This window comes from Coenobita brevimanus, chromosome 86 (assembly GCF_032717465.1).
Source record: "Coenobita brevimanus isolate Jiangsu-jjx chromosome 86, ASM3271746v2, whole genome shotgun sequence".
Lineage (NCBI taxonomy): Eukaryota > Metazoa > Arthropoda > Malacostraca > Decapoda > Coenobitidae > Coenobita > Coenobita brevimanus.
The window spans coordinates 27,510,677-27,527,051 of record NC_137039.1 but is presented as its reverse complement, the minus strand read 5'-3'; the positions used below and the strand labels follow the sequence as shown (position 1 = coordinate 27,527,051).

Sequence of the window (16,375 nt, the reverse complement as noted above, 5' to 3'; positions counted from 1 at the left end):
AGTGGTGGTAGTTGTGGCCAGGTGGCAGTGACATTGTGACAGTGGTAGTGATGTCAGTGATGGTGGTGGTGTCAAAGAGTGAAGGTGGTGGTGGGTAATGGTGTGGTGATGTGCCAGGTAGTGATGTGGTGACAGGAGGTGGTGGGGGTTGTGTTGTGGCATCAGATGTTGAGGGTTATGGTGTTGTGGCAGGTGGTGTAGTGGCAGTATGTGTTGGTCAGTGCGTGGTGTGGTTTAGTGTAGAGTGGTGGTGTGGTGTCATGGTATACCCCACTGAGTCATCTGGGACGAACTTAGCTTTACATTCGCAAAAAAGTTAAATGTCACTAAACTTGGATCTCACCATACTGTAATTATAAAAGCACTAAATTATGCTTCTGAAGTCATAATTGTTAGATCAGGTCGTCTCTATTCAACCTCGATTTCTATGCCTTCGACTCGTTGCCAGGCAGTTTGTTTACATTTCCCCAGATGATCGAACTCGCCAGTTCGGAGAGTCGGGAAAATAGTGATTGTCGAGAAGAAATTGCATCCTTTCCTGTGATCCATGACGTGTTAGACTACGACCAGTTCTTCAGGGAGTTTTTAGAAAAGAATAGGCCATGTCTGCTGGCCAGTCACTTTACGGAAGGTTGGCGGGCGAGGAGGGACTGGGTGACGGCTGCCGGGATTCCTGACGTGGGATACCTGCAACAGCACTTTGGTAAATATTCAGTATTATAGAAAGGACAGGGCTTGCTCATCACCATTAGAAAAATTGGGGGAATTTTTGTCATTTACTACGGTCGGGGTATTTTAATTTTTTTCTTTCACTAGGGTTCAAATGATGTAGAGATTTATTTCCAATCGCAAATGATCCCTAACCTCTATTTGGGCATGAAGTAAAATACGAAGTAAAATCCTCAAAATCAACTGAAATACATATTTTCTTTTTTCATTTTTTCACCAGGGGAAGGGTTTACCCATATTTCGAATGATTTTGAGACTAATTTCTGACAAAAAGCTTTTTTATGAAAAATAAATTAACCTTACCTAACCTGACATAACTTAATCAGACTTAACCCCTAATCTAAGACAAATTTGCAAAGGAAATGTCCTAGAGAAGACCCCCTATTTTGAGGAGTTTATGTCTTGGAAAAGGCTGGAATACCCAACGGGCTTGACTGTAGTATTTGACAATACAGTAATACCAGATTAGATGGGAGTTGCCAAAGTTCTCTTTGCCAGTTGTCAAGATTGTGAATGGGCCTATGACATGCAACTCAACCCTATAGTGTTTGTCTTCCAGCCATTACCAAGGCACATGTCAGTTTACTGCAAATTGACAGTCATTTTAAGTTTGCCTTGAGTTATCAACAACATTGCGACATAACAGCTGATCCCATTAACTGAAGCAGTAGATTTAGAGGTCAACATCCATTTGCCAAGTTTCACCAGCCTTTTACTACCATATCATATGATCTCAGAAGAGTCTGTTAAGATGCATAATAATCCAGTTTTTCAGCATCCCTGGTATGTTAAACATGTCTCTTTGACAACATTTTTTTCCCCATTTTATTTGGCATGTACAGGCAATTTTATGAAAATTAAAACCCCCTGTTAGCATAGGGATGAATTGAGGCTGTACTGAATCCCTTCGGTTCAGAAAAACTCTCGAGTTAAATTGTATGGAGGTAGAGAGAAAAAGAAAAAATGTAATTCTTACTAGGATACAGGACCACATTATTTATTTATTTATTTTTTCTTGACCTTGCTTCTGTTTGTAATTTTAAATTTTAATGTACTGGTATTCAGTTTGACAGTGTTGCCATAGATGGAGGGGCACCATTTTGATTTACTATTTGTCAGTAACCTCAACCACAGTATTCTAAAACACATTTTACACCTTTATAAAGTCTGACTCAGTCCTGAGGTAAATGAGATTTTTTTGTGAATATTTGAGGTGGTTCTTAGTCTCACAAGTTTACAGTGTACTTAGAGAGAGAGAGAGAAAAAAAAAAGAAAAAAAAGTGAACCATTCTTTACTGTATTGCCCCTTTTTTTATTCTACTTACATGTCCCCAAGGTGAAGCAGATGTCCCAGTGGCAGACTGTGACCAGAAGCATTATGACTCACAGGAGAAGAAGACCTACAAACTCAGTGACTATATCAACTACTGGACTGGTCTCAGGGAATCAGCATGTGGGGAAAAGTTGTGCCTCTATCTCAAGGTACTTATTTTATCTCCTTTATCTATACATCATTTGCTGTCACTCATGAGTGCTTTCTCCTCTGTGGGATGGTTCACTGATGTACAGTATGCAGGGAGATGAGTTGTTGGCCTTTGTGCTGGGAACTGACATGTTGTAGTACACTAGCTCTGTTGCCCTCATACAGTTCTTAGATGTCTTGATGTCTATTTAGTCAAGGTGCTTCAGCTGGATATGGCCCAGTAAGGTCTACATCTGGGGGGCTGTTGATATTAAATACTGACATAATGCCACCCAAGGGAAAGTAACTGGTTACTTTAACCTTAAATGTCTGGACTGAGTAGCCTGTCTCTGGGCCCATGTGCTCCTGATGGGGCAGTATAAGGTTGGATGAAGGGTTGATTTTTCTGTCTGTTTATCTGTCAATTTATCTATCTATCTATATCTGTCTGTCTGTTTATGTATATATCTTTCTGTCAGTTTATGTTGCCTGCATGTGAATCCGTTGGCCCACTGTAGTTGAATAACATTGGTGTTGGGTAGATAAAATTAGCCATGTAAGTTTGATGGCCTCAATATAGAAGTTATACCCAGCAGTACAGAATCATAAAATCATCCTTTTTGTTTCACTCTGTTACCATAATGAAGGGGTTTGAAACATCTCTATAAAGTTACATACAGTAGTCCCTCAATTATCAGACATAATGGAGCCAAAGGCATGTCCGGGTAGTGGCAGTGTTTGGATAATGAACAGTATCCCCCCTACAGTACCCAGACCCTACCAATACCCAGCCTCCTACCTATACCAAACCTATTTGTACAGTACCTCTGCTTACTTTGACAGTGTTTTCTGGTCATTCAGGCATATTTAGACATCAAAACACACTTAGGAATATTCAAATAATTTTTAACACCATGAAAAAAAAAAAAAAAAAAAAAATGAAAACCTAAAAACACTGTACTTGTACACTACTCTATGTACAGTACCCCTCCAAATTTGGGGAGTGTTTTCTGGTCATTCTGCCATATTTAGACATCAGAACTTACATAGGAATATGGAAAATAATTTTTAACACCAAGAAAACCATGAAAAAAAAAATGAAAACCAAAAAACGCCCTACCTATATATACACAACCGAATGTACAGTACTCCTCCTAACTTTGGCACTGTTGTCTGATCAATCTGCCATATTTAGACATCAAAACACACATAGGAATATCGAAAGTAATTTTTAATACCAAGAAAACCATGCAAAGAAAAACATTAAAACCCCCCAAATACCCTACCAATACACTACTGTATGTATAGTATTCCTCCTAAATTTGGCACTGTTTTCAGGTCAGTCTGCCATATTTTGATATCACAACACACATGGGAATATCCTAAACTGACATCTGCATACAAGGCTCACTTCCATTTGCCCAGGCAAGGGTTATCACATGACAGCAACAGTGAATGACTAATACATCACTGTCTCAGGCACTGTATGACTAATGCGGCCTGCCAGGCGACTGACTGTTCTGTAGGGAAGCCGACAGACGTGCATGGTGGGGAGTTTCTCACTAATCTCGGATGCCAGGGGTCTTCCGCCATTCAGTGTAGAGGCACACGGGCGCTTTTACCGTACATTTACTCATGGCTTGTGGTGTGTGTTGGATGCACGGTGGCCATTCGGAAACACAACTCCCGGTGATCAGGCGACTTTGGACATTCGGTAGCCAGGCAGACGGCCGCTGCCACCGAACATATACTTGTGGCTTGTGATCTGTGTTCGACGTGCAGAGGCAGTTGGGAAATACTTATCCTGGTGGCTGCGCAACCTTGGACATTCGGTGGGGATGCGTATGGACATTTGAACACTGCTTGTGGGTTACGATCGGTATTACTCAGGTGCTGGAGGTTCATTGGGAGTGTTTGGACCAGCGCGCAACTTTGACCATTCTGTACAGGGATGGATGGACATTTTAGCTCAGGTTGTGGGTTACGGCCTATTTCCCACTCACGGCTAGAGCCCAGCGACCATGTTACCAAATGTTTGAACATGTTGGCTGGCCAGCCGAAGTTCTTGAAGACTTTTACGTCCGGATAATAGAAGTAAATTCGGATAATGGTTTAGTAGAGCCAAGGTTCAGGATCCAGATAATGAACAGGTCTGGATACTGTACGTCCGGATAAATGAGGGATTAATGTAATATGATTGTGCTTTTTAGTGTATTCTGGCAAGTGCCAAATGATTTAATCCACCTAGGAGACAATTCTCAAAATGAATAGGTTAATATTGGTGTATGATTACCTGTATATATATAATGGCCATACCACGTTGAGTACACCGCTTCCCGTCCGATCAGCGAAGTTAAGCAACGTTGGGTCTGGTTAGTACTTGGATGGGTGACCACCTGGGAACACCAGATGCTGTTGGCATAATGTTCTCCCTGCGTGTCAAGTGGGGTTGGTGGAGGATTAGTGCCCCTCCCTGTAAAACAATTAACTCTGAGCCCTTGGCCACCCCGTTTGGGATACATGGCGTCTGGCAATGAAGGAATATATATATATATATATATATATATATATATATCAGAACTGGTAATATGTTATAGAAAAAATACAGTAATTGGAGAATGGTGTATCATAATAATATTTTAGAGGAGAAATGCAGAAGCTTTTTGATCCATCCATCCATTATCCAATCCTACATTGCCCCATGAGGAGCGTAGGAGCCCAGGGTTAGGCAATTGGTCCCGACATTTAAGATGAGAGTGACCAGCCTCACTCATCCCTGAGTGGCATTACATGAGCAATCAACCCTAACCATCCCTTGGATATAAACCTGAAAGATTTTTAGTTGATAATAATCAAACAATTCTGACTCCGTTATGTTGCATGGCAGTGGTACATTGTAGCTTATTCCTGCCTTAATGTAAGAAAGAATGTTACCTATATTATCCATGTATCATATAGAAGGGCTACTAATGTGGATGGGAGGTGGAAGCTGTACACATCATACAGTATTGCTTTTTAAATGTGGCAACTCCTTTATCCTCATTTCCTGCAGATATATCCCTGTATCTCCAATAGTGTGGGGTGGAGGGACATTGTGATTCATTTTCATCTTATGCATAACCTAACAAGGATCAAGGAATTTTTTCCCCATCTCCTGTGTACAATAGTGTTAAGAATGGAGGGGATTATTATTGTGAACCAGCATTTGGTTGATTTGTTGTTGTTGTTACTGTGGTAATGCTGTATGACAGTGCACTACTTTTCAGGGTCATTGTTACACCAGGAAGGGCATCCATCTTCCTAAAGAGTGATGATCATGACAAAACTCCATTATAATATTTTCATAATCATTTCCCAGTAGCAATATGATTTAAATAAGTGTAGCTCACTTATTTGATTATTTATAGATTACAAAATAGGCCACTATAGTAAATTATACTCAACATTTTTTTTTTTTTTTTTTGATTATCACCATTTGGTCCATTGTGGAAAAATTCACCCAGCATTTTATATCAAACTGAGTGCTTTGTGGGTTGTAAAAATCATAATGTGGCAACTTGTACTTCTACATTCACACGTTTCTTGTTCAGGATTGGCATTTTGTCCGAGCCTATCCGGACTACAGTGCTTACACAACACTGCAGTACTTTGCCTCGGACTGGCTAAACGAATTCTGGGAAGTGAGGGATGATATCAATGATGACTACCAGTTTGTGTACATGGGACCAAAGGGCAGCTGGTGAGTATGTGTGATTACTGTATTTAATGATTTTGTACATGGTATTAGATGAGTGTGAGTTGGAAAGAGGGCAGCCTGATGACAGAGGACTGAATGACATGGAGGCAATTCATTTAAGGCCACCTCTTCCAAGGTTAAGGCGTCTGGCTATAGATTGACAGATGTAGTTTCCATTTTTAGTATGTGAACATGAATGATGGTTTTATTTATTATGAAAAAGCTGGTATGGCACACCTTTCTAGATATCCAAAAGCTGGTTAGGCACTCTATTTCTAGCTCTCTTCCTGTATTAACATGGGAAATTGGGTTACAATGTTTGTGATGTCTAAGATATAATACCTCTAGCTGTGTTAGTTAACTCCTTTGCTGTGATAACTATTTTCTGAATTGTTGTGTCTACTGGCAGACAGTTTCACTGTGCATAGGTGAGATCTCTTGAACTCTGGGAGATAAGATGAGAGACTTTATCGCCATCAGCGTAAGTATGCGGCTGGGGCATGTACCCAGCTCAGGGAAAATGGACGCCCCTGCCCTGCATAGTCTTGAGTCACCCTTGGGCAAGGTGTAACACCCATTAATCCACCAAAAGGTGGCCAGTGGATGGTTACCGTCATCCCAGGAGGTACTACCATGGGAGGGACATGGGACCAAGACCCTGTAGTTGGCCTTGCACAACACTCCCAGGTGGGAAGTCATTATGATTTTTTTTTTTTTTTTTTTTTTCAAGCCCTCCACAGTAAGTTACAGATAAATTGTCCATGAAAGTTCCATTGCTGTCTGTGAAGCCAGTTTGCCAGCTTGCTTCACATTACAGTAAAAACTGTATGAAAATAGTATTATAATGATGACTGCCTGTACAGTAATTTAGATTATTATGCAAATCGTGCTACATCATAAAACAAATACTACAGGACCCCGTTCCATGCGGATGTGTTCCGGTCGTACAGCTGGTCAGCCAATGTGTGTGGACGCAAGAGGTGGGTATTTTATCCACCTGGGGAGGAGCAATACCTGCGTGACTCTCTCGGCACTCCTGTGTATGATGTCGACTCCCCCACCCTCAGGTATGCCCTCTTTCACCATTCATTCTCATTTGTTCAACACAGCAGTACAAAAGGTGGGTGCTTTATCCACTCGGGTAGGAGCAGCACCATACAGTAAAATCTTGATATAGTGGACTACAATAGACCGGAATTCGCTTTTATCGGACTCAAGGGTCTACTGGACTAAATTCCTATATATTGGAAAAAGTCCGATAAAGCCAGAAGCAGTCCGGATTGCCTAACCACTTCAGCTATGTTCACCACAACAAGGCAAATAATGGACATATTTATCAGTGTACAGTATGGTATTATTATATGTATAATACCATTTGAATAATGTAAAGAAGTTATAACACAGCACAGTACTGCAGTGGTAGTCAAAACAGTTTCAGTACCGTTCATGCAATCTGGACTAATGTCTGATATATCGGAAAGAAGTCTGGATTAGCAGGGGGAAGTCTGGATGTCGCTTTTATCAGAATTTTGCTTTTTTGGAATGGTTTGGGCCCCAGTTAATCCATTATAGTGAGGTCTTACTGTACTTGCATGAATCTCATGTACGACGTGGACTCTTCCTCCCTCGGTTAGATTCTCCCCCGCACTTCATTTCAGTCTCCCAGTAGCTACATAACTTTTTCACAGATGTTTATTTTTTCTTTTCACACTACATCATCCCATATCGTTCACACTTGTTTAAGTTTTCAAAACACAACTTTCTTGGGGTATGCAACTGGAACACGTGCATGACTCAGGGATGATGGATGTCTCTGCCCTGTGTTGTCCCAGGCCACCCCTGGGCAAGGTTTAGCGCCCATTATCCTGCCAAAAGTAGGTGGATGGTTAGGATTTTCCCAGGAGGTACTAACATGGAAGTAATGCCGGGCCAAATACCTGGTAGCTGGCCTTGCACAGCACTCCCAGATGGGAACTCGACCACATTTACCATGTAATCTAAGTCTGGGCTAAGACTACCACTCATACATATCTCCCTTGCACGGCTCATCCTCAGGGGAGTGATGCCTCCTCCATTGTCCCTGCACCTTACCGTGTGGAAGGACCCTGTTCTGGCCCTGGTGAGGTGCTGTGTGCAACAAGAAGGTGGCTGCATGCAACATAACTTTCAACAACTACATAACTCAGCCTGGCTGAGATGTGGGCATCATCCAGCCCTTGTAAGTTACCAGAGGAGACTGGATGACTCTGTCGCTTATGCGTGTCCAGAATGCAACACAGCACCCCATACTATTAAGCACATTGTGGAAGACTGCATTGCACACAATCACCTACGCCAACAACACGACACGCTCCTTGAGAGCTCTGTGGGAAAGCCCAGTCTCAGCCATGGCCTTCCTTAGGGACTCGGGGCTGTTTGGCCAGACTGCCTAGGGAACAACTACTACTACTACTAGTACTACTACTACTACTACTGCTACTACTACTACTACTATTACTACTACTACTACAGCAGCATAACTTTCTTAGACATATATTTTCTCTCCTCTCCCTACATCCTCCTCCACTGTCACATTTGTCAGACAACTATTCCCTCATGATTTTTTTTTTTTTTTTTTTTTTTTTTTTCTCCAGATACCCATTTGCTCTCTTCTCCCACCCACAGTGCAGTTGCAGACATGAACACTGATCCACTCCAGAATGGCAAGTAGCTAATAAGTGTATCTGTGATTTTTGATGCCATGTGATGAATTCTTTGGAGCTCAATATACTTTCCAGAGTATCAAAGAAAAGTTTCATAATTCCTTGACTGAAAAGTGCTGTGATATTCCACCATTGTATATCATTTCTCATCCTTCACATTACTCAGACAGTTCCTGCTTTAACCCCTTCAGCCCGATGATGTATTTTATATTTGCTTTAGCTTATATCAGTTTATTTTCAGTTCAGAAGGCCCCTTAACTTTGTATTAAAGAGATTAATGAAGGCTGTATCTAACTCTCTGCAGTCTGAAAAGTCCCTTCAAAGCTGAATAAAATTTTCTAGAGATTGCAAGACTAAAATAGACATCATCTTAAGATTTCATGGGGTGGAGGAGGTGAATTTTTTAATGTGTGGATGCTTGGTATTGTTTTCATAATTTGCTGCTACAGTAAACAATTATCCGGTAATTATCCAGTGTAATTTGGGGGCACTTACCATCCACTCACTTGATGTAGTGCAGCTCTTGGGTGACTGCTCTCCCTTCTTTCTGTCCTTCCTTCCTTCCTCTTCTTTCTTTCCTTCTTTCTTTCCTCTTTCTTGAGTCTCTGGGTGACTCTACACTGAATGACAAGCCAAATGGTTTCCTGTACACCAGGAACCATTTACTACGCTGGATGGTAACTATATAACCAGACTATGACGCCTGGTGGTTTAGTGGGTAATTAAGGTGCTGCAACTGGATTGAGGCTGTTTAGGATTACATCCAAGGGATGGTTGGGGTTTATTGCTCACGTAATGCCACTCAGGGATGTGTGAAGCTGGTCACTCATCTTAAATGTCAGGACCAACTTGCATAGCCCTGGGCTTGTATGCTCCTCAGGGCAACACAGGATTAGATGATGTATGTATGTGTTGCCTAGTAAAGCGAAATGCCAGATACTGTATTGCATAGTATCACCTGTTGACTCAACAATCATCATTAAGCATGATATTGTGTTACTATCCATCACAACCCTCCATCCAAAAAACTTTCCCGTGAGTAAAAGATGAACACGTTAACATAAAATACGATTCAGTACAGTACTGTATTACATTTCTGGTTGGCTACCGCTTACGAACCAGATGATACGCCTCAATGTTGGATATTGCATAGAACCACCAGTTACTTCCTGTTTTCATGCTGGATGTTGCATAATTTTGTCAGATATTGCTTTAATAGAGCCGAGCCAATAGCGCCAGATATTGTGACGACTTGTAATTGAGAGTTTACTGCATTTTTTTTTTTTTCTTATGTGTCCAATTTCTGGCCATAGGCTTGTCAGCCTGCTCCCAAGGCCCAGTAGTCCTCCTACATACCATACACCTCTACATGTCACCACTTTGGCACTAACACCCACTGTCCATATTGAATATATGCTAGGGCTGTCTTATACAGGACTGGTGTATTGGTATTAGCGGGGGTATTTTTACGACATGTCGGGCGGGTCTTCTGGTTGATCAGTAAAGTCTGCTTTTATTAAATTCAAATCCTTAAACTGTTCCCTGCCTCAGCGGGGATTTGAACCTGGGTCCCGTAGGACTGCAGGCCACCTCTCCACCGACTGATCAAGGGTCATTTGTGACAGAAGTGCCATACAAGAAAAGTGTTAGTAAATTATGTGTTATAAACAGAAAACTCTTCAGACTACTTGAATTCCAATTCTAGCCTCTGTTAAATACTGTATTGTCCAATTCTCCCCTATGGTTTTCTTGTATTTTCACTCCAAGTACTTCTACTTTGGTATTTCCACAAGTTATCCTTCTAGCTGTTGTATATGTATATAATCATTATCAGTTATCACATCTCTCAGCAGATTGTCCCTCCCAATCTTTCCTCCACACATTGTATTCCTTTCAGCATATTATCTGTATGTCAGTGTCTCTGTTCAGTTGGGTTTCAGTTAGAGTAACCCCCAGCATGTTCTTTTCAGTATATTCATACAAGTTCATTTTCATGGTTACAATTCCATTGTTATCCATTTTCATAATCATAAGGTTTTGTGACTCAGTGACTTTTACCATCTTTGTTGCTGTCATAACATCATTCACTGCTGTTATCTCTCACCGCACTTTACTTGTTTTGCAAAGCACATCTTGATTTCTGTGTCCATCATAAAATGAAAAACAACAGTACTGTAGTTCTCTGCTTCTTTCATTGTTTATTTTCCAACCCCTCCTTATAGTGGTTTTAGTTTTTGTCAGTGTTACTCATTGAAATGTTTCTCTAATATTAATTTCATGTAATCTGGTTTATCCTTAAATCTTCATGTTACAGTATGCTCAGGATTTCATTCACATTTTCTGTGTTAAACATATATTCTCATCAGCCTTGACTCACTTCTTATACCGGTACCGGTAGTTCTATTCTTCTCACTTTCGGTGCTTCCTGCTTCCATTCCCTCTGCTCAGTATTCTCTCACCCTGCCCAATTCTTCATGTACTCTAAGTACTGTATATCTTAAACATCTCACTCACGTTCAGATTCCTTCCGTAGATGGTTCTAGCAGCTGTTAGTGTTTACATCCTTCCATGATGATGCTGTGTGCAAGTTTCCTCTCTTAACTTGTCACAAAGAACGTGTGTGTTGATTTTAGTTCCAGCTCCATACAAAAAGCTGAACAATGTCTGCAAAACTTTCCATAAGGAAACCAGTACTACCCAAGTGGACAGTCTAGATGTAGTAATTTGGTGAGTTCAAGTCTTACATCCTTCTCCTCTGGATGTTATGTGTGTGTGTGCACATGCAGCCTGCACATGCAACACCACAGATGTGTGAGTGGACACATGCCCAAAAAAGTCTCTGCCCCTTAGGGTACAATGCTTGTGAAAATGAGCAGACACACATGACTCTATAAATCTGGTGCCTCAAAACATATACCACCTAGTATATGTTTTTTTTTTTTTTTTTTTTTTTTTTTTTACTAAAGATAACATTTTCACATAATCACAGAATGCCCCATATTTCACAGTGCTTCGTCCGTGTTTCAGAATGATACATGCCGATAGAGGGCAGATACTTTTTTGGGTGTATGTACATGCATCTGTGGATAGCGTAACTATCTTTATCATCCTATTTCACTATCAGTCTCCATGTAACTGAGTCTGTATGTGCTCATATACCCCAGGGATGTGAGCCAGTACCCCCACGCTGCATCAGTCAGTGGTCGCATGGAGGTGATACAGGAGCAGGGACAGACCATATTTGTCCCTTCAGGATGGCACCATCAGGTTTGGAACTTGGTAAGAGATTAATTGTAAAATGATTTTTGTGGGAAATAAATAATGTGACATTGGAGGCATAAAAGTGAAATTAAGACTACCTTCTCAAATGCATGTCCTAACGGAAGCTTTAAGAAATAACATGGATGACGATATATATTTTTTCATGTGTTTGTTTCATCATTTTCAGGGATCTGGTTTCATTATGGTATATTGCCTGTATATATACTTTGGCAGTAATATTAATGATAATAGTCTGGTCTTTTGTTTCTCATAAACCATACTTGCATTTACAGTACTCATATCTGCATTTGAAAATTTAAGAACCTGTGAATTCATGATCTTTTGTGAGGTTGTGTTGTGTGTTTTCAAGCATGGTGCCATAAGCATCCACACTTGTAGGCTGGAATCATTCAGTCAAACATAGGCTACATAAAGACAGTAGTTCAAGCAGAGACTTACATTATTACAGATCTTATTACACTTGTCAGATTAATTTTTCAAGTTTCCAGCATTCGTTGGTAAGCAATTAGCTAGTTTTGGCACTTTGTATAGCTTCCAGTCCACAGAAAACATCAGCTGAATCATGGCCAACCTCAATATGGGAATTCTTTTAAAAGGAAGCAAAGCATCATGTGAATGATTAGTTGATGGAATGTTAAATGGATAGGTGGATTGAATACTTACTTCTTTTCCCAGGAGGACACAATCTCCATCAACCACAATTGGATCAATGGCACCAACATTCACACTGCTTGGGATTTCCTTGTACAGTCCCTTAACCAGGTAAACTTCTTTTTTGTTACTAAGCTAAGTAGATAATGATTATGATAATGGTGATGATTAAAAAACTAAGTGGTAATGGTGATTATTTAAAGAGTCTTGGTCTTGATGATTGTGAGAACAGTAGGTATGCTTTTATGCTCTGGATGTGAATGATTGTCTTATTTCACTGTAACATGCTGTTGCATTGTTTCCCACTTTTGTACATTTTCTCTCCATGCTGGTGGATCCTACATCATCCCATCTTTACATGAAAACAAAGGTTAGGATGTTAGTGGTGGTGGTGGTGATACTTTTACTCATGTTACCACGTATCTTAACATCATCAGGTCGAGTTTGCCATCCGTGACTGTGAGGACATGGATGACTGGGGTGGACAGTGCCAGCTCCTGCTCAAAGCTACACATGGGATGGACTACCATGAGTTCTACACTATGTTGCGCACCATTGCCACCAGGAGACTCGATGTTCTTATGGGTGAGGCATATTACTATGCAAATTATCACATACCATAGGCCTTCTGTCAACAGCCCTATCTCAGCTCGTGCAGAGTTTGATTAAGTGTAGATTGTTTGCATATCCATGAAAATACTGACACTCTGAGTCTAATATAACAGGTAAGTTACTAACAGAATGGTAATGCAGTGCACACGTTTCTTGCTCAACTATCTCATTGCCATTTCAAATAGCTATCTTGAAAATAATTACTGGTAGCTCTCACTGAGGTTGCAGGCAGGTGACAGATGATGTACCGGTACGTGATAACGTTGTAATTTTTTCACTCTAGCACCAGAGAAGCACTTTTTTTTTAGGTGGACATAAATGACAATGGTAGTAATGTAAAAGCATTCGATAAGCAGTAAATTTATCAGCATGTGCCATTAAACCTGTGTAAGGTATACAAAAGAACTTTTTTTTTGAAAGTATGCATACCTGTAATCGGAAGATGGTTATGTTGTGAGACAGGACTTAATCCTCAGTGGGCAGGGCTTATCTCACCACCAAAAAGTTAATAAACAGTAGCCAGGGTGGAAATCTGGTGTTGTTAACATCACTTTTAATCCTTTAGAGGCTACTGGAGTTTTTTTTTATGTAATACATCAGGGGTTTAGTCCAACATGGAACTGATCATTTACATTTGATTGCGTATTGTATCGTCATTATTTGAATTTGATCTCCTCACCTGATATGTCTAAAATGAGTAGCCTAGCCCCAGGCCCCATACTCCTGATGGATGCAGTAAAGGCTGGCTAGATTATTATTTTCAATTATAATGAATCCTAAGGACTTCAGTGGTGAATGAATGCATTTGTGGCCCATTTCACTGGGTGTGTTGTTGAATTGTTCTCCCACTGTCGTATTCTTTCGCATTTCTAGCTTTTGTTAAAAAGAGGCAGGATGGTGATGATTATTAGGGTACCTGCCCTTTCTTCTCTTCCTTCCTTGTTTCCTGCCTTCCTCTTCTGTCTTTCTTTCATTATTCCTCTTCCATCTGTCTATGGGTGACTCTACACTGAGTGACAAGCCAAATGGAAACCATTTCTTACACTGGGTGGTATCCATATAACCAAATTATGGTGCCTGGTGGTGTAGTGGGTAACTAAGGGGCTCCAATTGGTTTGAGCCGGTGCAAGTTTATATCCAAGGGGTAGTTGGGGTTTATTGCTCACATATTGCCACTCAGGAATGAGTGAAGCTGCTCACCCTCATCTTAATGTCAGGACCAACTTGCCTCTCCCCAGGCTTCTACACTCCTCATGGGGTGGCATGGGATTAGATGATGGATGGATGGATTGTTATTTATTATTATTATTATTATTATGTAATAGAGTAATAGCACTGCAGTAGTAAAATAGTAATAGTATTCCTCACCCTATCCATAAGTGGAAAAAAAGTTCAGGATAATGACTGGTAGTGATGATTAAATCATCCTCCACACAGGGAAGAAGGAGTTGACCAGCTTTGGTCGGTGGGTATTAGGGCGTCGACACTGTCTGTATGATCTAGGACGGATTGAAGGGGTGCTGGAGCGGATGATTGACGACCCCAGAGTGGACGCCATCCCAGCGCTTGCAGACTCTGATCTTCATCCCACTCAGCTACTGCATACTATTACGTCAGCTCTTGCTTGACCTAGTCTCACTCATTATCACATCATGTCATCACATCTCTAATTCTCTCTTTCTGACTCTCAATTCTCACTTTATTCCCTTTGCTCATGTCATCTCAGTTTACCCAACCTCTGTTTCCTTCTTTTTTGCTGTACCACACCTCATCTTAATCACTTAACCCACATCACTTTAGATCTAAAATTCCATCTCCACCTATCATGCTCTCACATTGACTGGTCTTTTATTCATGTCTGACCACACATTACCAGCATCATTTCACCCACAGCATTTCACTTTGCTGTTTCTCATATTCCTTCATTTTTGTGCACCTCGTCTCATCTCACTTCAATACTCTATCACCCCGCTTTCTCACATCTCAGGTACCCTCTGGACATATCGTGGTCTTGTATCATGCCTTCTCTGTCCTCGCTTTTATCTTATTACATAAAGTTGTTATATCCTTTGTGTTAGCCAGAAGTTTTTGGTTTCAGTTTTTCTATCACGTTTGCTCTTGCAACACACCCTTCTTGTAACATGCCCCTCTTCACTTTTTTCTTCCTTTTTTTGTGACAGTGACATTATTGTTCTTCTGCCATATTCAGTTGGTTGATCAGTTAAGGTACTTAATCATTCTTCTCATTTACACTCCAACACTACTTATCCCTGTGTTTTCCCTTTCCATCCCCCTCATCACCTTCCATTCTGGGTAAGGTGGCAACTCATTAATCTTACTGAATACTGTATATTATCACATGGAAGGAAGATGGAAGCCTTTATGCAAGGTACTCAGTCTTTTTCACTTTTGCATATGGTCTGCTTTCATTTTCCATCCATGTGAGGATTGCACCACTAATGTGATTCTTGTGCCAATTTTGCATTTCAGAAAAATTGTATATTCTATTCTCTGCCTTGGATGAATATCTTGCTTGTGATAGTTTGTTTTCTTATAGCTGTGATTTCACAAACATTCAAGTCAGATCCACTCTTACTGGTGTAGAGGAGCTTGGAATTTCACTGAAGCTTTATTAATATTTACATTATTTTTACAGATTTTTTATGCAAAATTTTAGGGCTTTGTAGTTTGGTTCATTGCCATAATTCTACCATAATGTTGGTGTCAGAGAAGGTATCTGTGTATTGGTACTGATTTAAATTTAATGCATTGGAGCCTCAACCCTTGCACTACTGTATTTTATTGTTGCCACTGATACACATTTTAATTCCTGAATCCCAGCCAATGAAAGGGTCAAAAACTACATTCTTGACCTATTCATCGATATTTTTGTACACGGATATTTCTTTTTGATTAACCCCTTCAGCCCTGGGAGGTCATTTTGGTTTTGTTCTTGATCTCCTGATGAGTTTTTTACCAGTCCCCGCCCAGGAGGGGCTCGGGGACGGGTATTGTTTTCACCCGGTTTGTCTGTTTGCTTGTCTGTCTGTCTCTCTCTCTGTCTGTCTGCCCCCCCTCCCCCCAAAAAAAGTAACTTCTTTCTAATTCATCATATTGATATGAACCAAAATCTAAAGGTGCATCTTTCAAATCTGCATCCTGTAACATTCCTCATTACATCAGGGGGGTCACCCTCCACTT

General features: G+C 40.6%; 1 protein-coding gene and 1 non-coding gene across 2 annotated transcripts; both read left to right on the top strand.

Annotated features, from left to right (window-relative positions):
• The first annotated feature begins 471 nt into the window (after positions 1 to 471).
• Positions 472 to 15,122, top strand: JMJD4 (jumonji domain containing 4). The gene is made up of 8 exons (XM_080280937.1): positions 472 to 703; positions 2,066 to 2,211; positions 5,782 to 5,930; positions 6,842 to 6,994; positions 11,794 to 11,908; positions 12,587 to 12,673; positions 13,000 to 13,147; positions 14,612 to 15,122. Exons 1-8 carry the CDS (start codon positions 472 to 474, stop codon positions 14,800 to 14,802), a joined length of 1,221 nt encoding a protein of 406 aa, XP_080137063.1. The 3' UTR covers positions 14,803 to 15,122.
• On the top strand, positions 4,494 to 4,612 carry LOC145410882 (5S ribosomal RNA). Its single transcript, XR_013899334.1, has one exon. It is a non-coding gene; the product is annotated as a 5S ribosomal RNA (ribosomal RNA).
• Positions 15,123 to 16,375: the final 1,253 nt, after the last annotated feature.